Source organism: Medicago truncatula, chromosome 1 (assembly GCF_003473485.1).
Source record: "Medicago truncatula cultivar Jemalong A17 chromosome 1, MtrunA17r5.0-ANR, whole genome shotgun sequence".
Classification (NCBI taxonomy): Eukaryota; Viridiplantae; Streptophyta; class Magnoliopsida; order Fabales; family Fabaceae; genus Medicago; species Medicago truncatula.
Window position 1 is genome coordinate 50743537 of NC_053042.1, and position 6533 is coordinate 50750069.

At 34.6% G+C, this 6533-nt stretch overlaps 1 protein-coding gene across 1 annotated transcript; it reads left to right on the forward strand.

Annotated features, from left to right (window-relative positions):
- The first annotated feature begins 1957 nt into the window (after positions 1-1957).
- Positions 1958-5344, forward strand: LOC11417706 (phosphatidylinositol transfer protein 3). The gene is made up of 7 exons (XM_003592354.4): positions 1958-2244; positions 2348-2465; positions 2826-2914; positions 3074-3120; positions 3234-3325; positions 3861-3994; positions 4518-5344. The coding sequence occupies exons 1-7, from the start codon at positions 2146-2148 to the stop codon at positions 5154-5156; spliced, it is 1218 nt and encodes a 405-aa protein (XP_003592402.1). The 5' UTR covers positions 1958-2145; the 3' UTR covers positions 5157-5344.
- The last annotated feature ends 1189 nt before the right edge of the window (positions 5345-6533 follow it).

Consider the following 6533-nt stretch of genomic DNA (forward strand, 5'->3'; position numbering starts at 1 on the left):
ACGAACGTAGATGTTAAAAAGAAGAGAAGGAGAATCTCCTATCAAATCTAAAACAGCAAACGGTGATGGCAAATGAATATTCCATTTACCCCCCAATGTAATAACAACAATGTCACACTAGAAAAGGTGTATTCACCATTTTCTACTTTCTAAGGGAACAACAAGCTAAGTCACAGTTCACAAAATTACAAGTGGTGAATAATATAGGTAAATTGGAAAAATATGTGACTAGCTTGGTCTATTATTTTTCCAATTCAGTAACAAATTTACTACAAACAAAATCATCCATACTATTTTTTTTCTGTAAGACATAGACATTAATCATAGGCTTATCCCGCAATATCCGTTCACGTGGCTGAGTAGTGTTTGGACTCTTACTAATTTACATACACTTAAATTCTTATGATCGCATTTTCCAAAAAATGTGATAATAATGTACTTGTTGTTGTTGATGTAATACTCTCCTCTATAGTCCTTCTCCTATTCAGCTTAATATATCCTTCACTGCAGCCTTTTCATTTCCCTTCCCCTATCTGAGCTGCTGCTCCTGCTGCTGCACACAGCACTCTCATAGTCTTCCACATCATTATTGAACTGTCGCTATGAAAATTCAATGCCCAATACTGCTCCAGGAGGGAAATAGTTGTATTTGAGCTCTTTGTGATAATGATTTCCTCAACCCTGTTCAAACAAAAGGATCAAAATTGAGGGGTAAAATAGGTAGCAAAATTATATTAATAGTTGTGTTTTTGTATTAAGAGTTAAGACTGGCTGTGCATTTCTAAGTGTTTATTTAGTATTTACCACTAATGTGTGCCCTTTTTATGTTCTAAAAGTAGCGGATCGTACACGTCTCCTGCCTTAGCGAGTTTTTCTTTTCATGTTCCCTCATATGTGGATCCTCATGGGGATCCATATCGACATAAACATGAAACCACATTTCTATTATTTTCAATTAAATGGATAGTAAAAAAAGTAAAATGCAACTTTTAAACAAATAAAATATTGCAACATTACTGTGTCTTATGACAACAATAAACATCGTGATTTTTTTTTTACACATATATTGTTTAAAATATAAATAAATATAATGTATGATCTATGTCCTGGAGCTTCCCTTCGAAGGATTATCTCCCTTACATCAAATATATTCTCTTCGCAGAGTCTTTGAATTTACTGATATTTAGTATCTGACACATCTTAATTAATATGATTATTTATAGGGAATCTATTTGAAACCAAAATAGATTATGAGGAATATGAGATGGAAATAGTGTTTAGAGTGGTTATAATAAGAAGAACTTTGAATTACCGTACGACTACGACTGAACTTTAAATTACTAAGACTTTTTTCTTCTAAAAACCGGAGGGTAAACACAAAAATAAAACTCCGAAAATAAACTAAATTTTGGTAATAAAAAAGATTTATGGATTTCGAGAATCCATTTCCTTTGTCAAATTTATAGATAATTTTAAGAGTTAGAAATAATGTTATACCAGTCTTGAATATGGGAGGTTAGGTTCGAGCCTCAACTAATGACCTTGTTTGTCTTATGGTATTTGAATGATTACCTAACTTTAAGACTATTATCACTAGTACTTGTTTATAATTATATGGATGGAGGAGGTAGTAAAGGGGAAATAGGTGCAACATCTAGCCCATATCCCTTTCAAATATAAATCCTAAGGTAAGACAGGTAATTATATACGAGTACTTAACTTAAATAGCAGAATAATAATATAGCAGAAAGTCGGCGTTTTCCGTTATGTGGGGACCAGCCATTTTAAGACATTCATTGACCTAAAGTAAGAGCACTGTTAAGTAAAGTCTCAAGTCTCAACTCACTCAAATGGTAACAAAACAAGTGTTGACGTTTTCAAATAAACACTTTATATGTAACGGCGTTATAATCAGTCGTTTCACTATAAATAAAGTCTCCACAACTTCTTCCTTCATCACATTATATACACATTATTCATTGCCTCTCTCTCTCTCTCTCTCTGCTGAGTTATTGGCAGAAAAACCTCGTTCATTCATATTCATATGATAGATATTTAAGGTTGCGTGAAACAGAAGATTGGAATAATAGTTCTCTTGTTGGTAATAACTAATTATTACAAACTCATCAGAATTTTTTTCTCGAAATGGGGAAGAAACTTGAACTCCTCAAAGACAAGGAAACTGCTAAAGTTGAAGCTGTTCTTGAACTCATCAGAAAACAAACCCCTCTCACTGTCAAACAGGTACACATATTTCTTTCTCTTATTATCACTCTTACTCAAGTGCTTAAACTCAAACTTCATTGTTTTTTTTTTTTTTTTTTTTTTTTGTTGTGTGTGTTTATAGGAAAAGTTCTGCAACTATGCTTGTGTGAAACGGTTTCTGAAAGTGAAAGGAGATAATGTGAAAAGAGCTGCTAAACAACTAAGAGCTTGTCTTTCATGGAGAGAAAGTATTGTTACTGGTATAATAATTCTTCTTCTGCAAGTTGTTCTTTGTTGTTCCTTTAACTAGAAAAGTTTTTTACCCGTTGTGAAAACCACGCCGACTTCTCTTTTTGTGTTCTCTCTCTCTCTCTCACTCACCAAAGAATCTTGCTTTTTCTTCTTCCTTTGAATTAAGCTTTAAAAGTAACAATATACACACCACTCCCTATACTATACTATACTATACTAGTAGTTGTAATCATTATTCCACTCTCTTCATACCTCTGAAACCCCACAAAGAATAATATCTTTTCTTTTTCTTTTTTTATTGAAATAATGTTAGCAGTATGTTATGTAATTTTTAATGATGGGTTTTTGTTTTTTTGAAAAATAAACAGATCAATTGATAGCAGATGATTTCTCAGCTGAATTATCTGAAGGGTTGGCTTATGTGGCTGGTCATGATGATGAATCCAGACCTGTTTTGGTAACCTTCATTATTCTTATTTTGAAAATTTATGTTTGTTTGTATGATTTGAAGGTTTTGTTTTTTTCTGAGTTCAAAAGTGTGTGATTTGAATGTTTTGTATTTTTCTGAGTTCAAAGTGTGTGATTTGAATTTTTGGTTAATTGGTTTTGTTAACAGATTTTCCGCATGAAACAAGACTATCAGAAGTTGCATTCTCAGAAACTGTAAGTCACCAAACACAAAGACAAGAATATTTTCATTATTTTCTGTTACTATCATTATCATATCTATGAAACTAAACTATGTTATTTGTTTTTTTCCTTTTGTAATATTAAAGGTTCTTCACTCGTTTATTGGCTTTCACAATGGAAGTGGCAATTTCAAACATGCCAAAAAATGTTGAACAATTTGTCATGCTTTTCGATGCAAGTAAGTCCACTCCATAATGACATTTGAAACAAGAGAGTTAGGAAAATGACAAATAAGTTAAAATGAGGAAGTGAAATGAATTACTAGTAAAATTTGAATGAAACAGAAAAGATTGAAAGATCAGAAACAATAAATGAGAGAGTGGAGCAGGCATTTGGAAAACTATGTTTGTTAGGATTCACCGGCAGGACCTGAGGGAGCACACAGAATGTGTCCGGAGTGCCCCTGTTGTGTCACAGACTCAACCTTCAATTAATGTATACTTACAGTACATGTTAGAAAGGGTATTATTGGGAATTGTACTCATTATTGATACATTCATTCCCTATCACAATTGGTCTATTTCAATCTTTAATGCTTCCTTAAATTATGCTATTGTAGCTGTAACTTCAGAGAAACAACACAACCCATGATTCTAACTTTTTTTTACCTTTTTTCCACTACTCTTTTGTAAATTGAGTAGTACCATATCACCCTTTCTTTATTAATTACTACATTTAACTAACCATGTTTAATTGAACTCATTACATTACAGGCTTTTACAGATCAGCATCTGGATTTATGAACTTGTTGTTGGGAGCATTGAAAATTGTGGGTGAGTACTATCCAGGACGGTTAAGCAAAGCATTTGTGATAGACCCTCCATCACTTTTTGCATACTTGTGGAAGGTAAATAAACACAATTCAAAATCTATTTCTAGTACTGTTTAGCCACTGCCAGTTAAAATCCAATAACAACACTATTTGCTGTCTTGTTTGTAGTTGTGTTGGGTGTGCACTATCACTATACAATGTTGCATTCTTTCTAGTATTGTCAATTTATCATGTGCATGTTTTACTTTTGTTTGACTATCAACAACAACTACGCATGTAACTGGACCACTCTCGATCTCTGTTAAGGTGGTCCAATCCATCCAAGGATATACTACTTGCTCTTGTTACATTACTAATTAAATATGTATGTGTGCATGTACTCATGCAACAAAAGCACCAATTCTCAACAATTTTCTTTAGGATTTTTGTTTAATAAAATGATTGACTTGTTGTGTAAGATTATCCTTAAATTTAAACTCAACCAACCATATAATTATCTAGCTATGGGAGTACACTATTGTTTTGACTTTGCAACATTTTAATCTCAAGAAAGGGGAATTGTTCGTTGATAAAATCAATCGTGTGTGGTGATGTGCAGGGTGTTCGTCCATTCGTTGAGCTATCAACATGCACAACAATAGTATCATCCCTAGATTTCGAACCATCAATGGACTACAACGACTTCTCAACTTACCCAAGAGCCTCATCACTCAGATTCGATCAATCAACGGCGAAGATCGGTTCATGCTCATCCTCACGCTTCTCCTTCCAAGTCTCACACCAACTCGACTCACTGAAACCATGGTACCTTAGCCTAGGAGGAGACAACACATCATCCTCCAAAGTAGGACCCACTAGCCCATCCCTTACACCACTCAACGCTCGCTCACTCTCATTCGCTTCACCAATAGCACGCAACCCACTGGGCCCACCAGCTAGCAGGAAGGGGTTGTTCCCTTCAACACCACTGCCGCAGAGAGTGACTACTGCTCCTAACCGGACTACGGCGGCGTCGTTTCTTCAGTCTCCGGCGACGTTTTTCAGGCGGGATAGGGATAATGTGAAGGTGGAAAGAGGTAGAGAAACATTTTTGGCGTATGTGAAATTCTATAGAAGGGCGTATGATGAAATGGTTTATAGGTCAAAGATGAGGCCCCCACTTGGTGGATTAGTCTCCATTGTTTCACCTCATCTTAGACGCCGTCACACTCACCTTTCTGTTTCTCAGCGTTTCTAATCAAATATACACCACACCGCAATCAACTCAACTCAACTCCATCAAACATTTTTTTTTTTTTTTTTTTGTTTTTCTCTTATATTTCCCAGTACATATATTATTATTATTATAATATAATTGAATGTACTAGATATCATATCATGAATTGGTTAAATTGTTTAGTCATTCTCAAATATTCCAATTTTCAAGTACACTCGTGTGTGTGTGTGTGTATGCTTGGTTTAATTAATTAAATTCAATGTCAACAAACACTCGATGTTAGAGTGTATTAAAAAAATAACGACGTGCGAGAAGGGGTGTGAAAGGATGTGCCTTGTGTAGTTTATTTTTGGCAATGGTATTGAAAGAAGGTAGCGTTGTCGAAACGGTGATTCAAAATTACTATTGCACATTGGAAATATTTACTGTGTTGTGTAATGGAGATTAGTATACTCAAACGACAGCGTTGATCTTTGTAAGTTTGTTCTTTATTTTATTTGCCTTTGCCTTGTGTTTATTGTTTTAAGGACGAAAGGAATCTTTTTGTACATGATGATAGTATAGTACTATACTACTACTACTACTACTAATAAGGAACGAATTTGAATTGGAAATTTGGATACCCTTGAGATTAAAATAAGGAAATTAATACTATAGTTTATGTTTGAATTGGGCTGTACGATGTAAGAGTTGGTAGGAATATGTGTCGGGGTTTGGTTGTCTTAGCAATGAGAAGTCAAAGCTAGGTAGCTAAGTTGGAATAGTGTGTAATGTATATTGGTAAATGGGAAGTGAGTGAGAAGTGGAAGGAAAATGAATGAATATTATTGTATAGAATAATAATAGATACGGTGTCGTATGTTGGAGATTGGTGTTCCTTGTCCTATATCATGTGTCGTTTAGGAATCAAGGTTTCTGTTACTCAAATTGAGATGATGTTAGCTAAATTGGGTTGGGTTGGTTTCATATGAACTTTCACATCTCCCTAATCTGGGCTTTGTAATTTAGCCCGAGATTCTGCTACTGCTGCATCAATAACTCTGCCTGTATTTGGATTATGTTCTTTGTTTGGTTGTGTGTTTCTCATTGTCCTTTCCTATCATGTTTTTTTGGAGCCCTCCAATTACAATAACGACACAGAAGAAAATACATCTACTTCTCTGATCTCACCTTATAACATTGTCAACCCGTGTGTATTGGATTGGATATTGGATATAGCCACTTCACTTGAGAGTATAGCACCCTCGATTTTGAGTTTTGGGGTCAGACTTCAGAGGCATACCATTAATTCAATAAGGGCACTTGAGAGTAGTAGTACCATTCTAGTGTTTCTTTGGTTCTCATAATTCTAATCTTTGTTAATATTGACCTAAACCTGTCCTTAGGATAGAACACATG

Excerpts from the sequence above, each read along its gene's own strand:
- LOC11417706 (XM_003592354.4), top strand. The coding sequence starts at position 2,146 with ATGGGGAAGAAACTTGAACTCCTCAAAGACAAGGAAACTGCTAAAGTT. Across the intron at positions 3,121-3,233 it reads AAGTTGCATTCTCAGAAACT|GTTCTTCACTCGTTTATTGG; the intron begins GTAAGTCACCAA and ends GTAATATTAAAG. Across the intron at positions 3,995-4,517 it reads TTTTTGCATACTTGTGGAAG|GGTGTTCGTCCATTCGTTGA; the intron begins GTAAATAAACAC and ends GGTGATGTGCAG.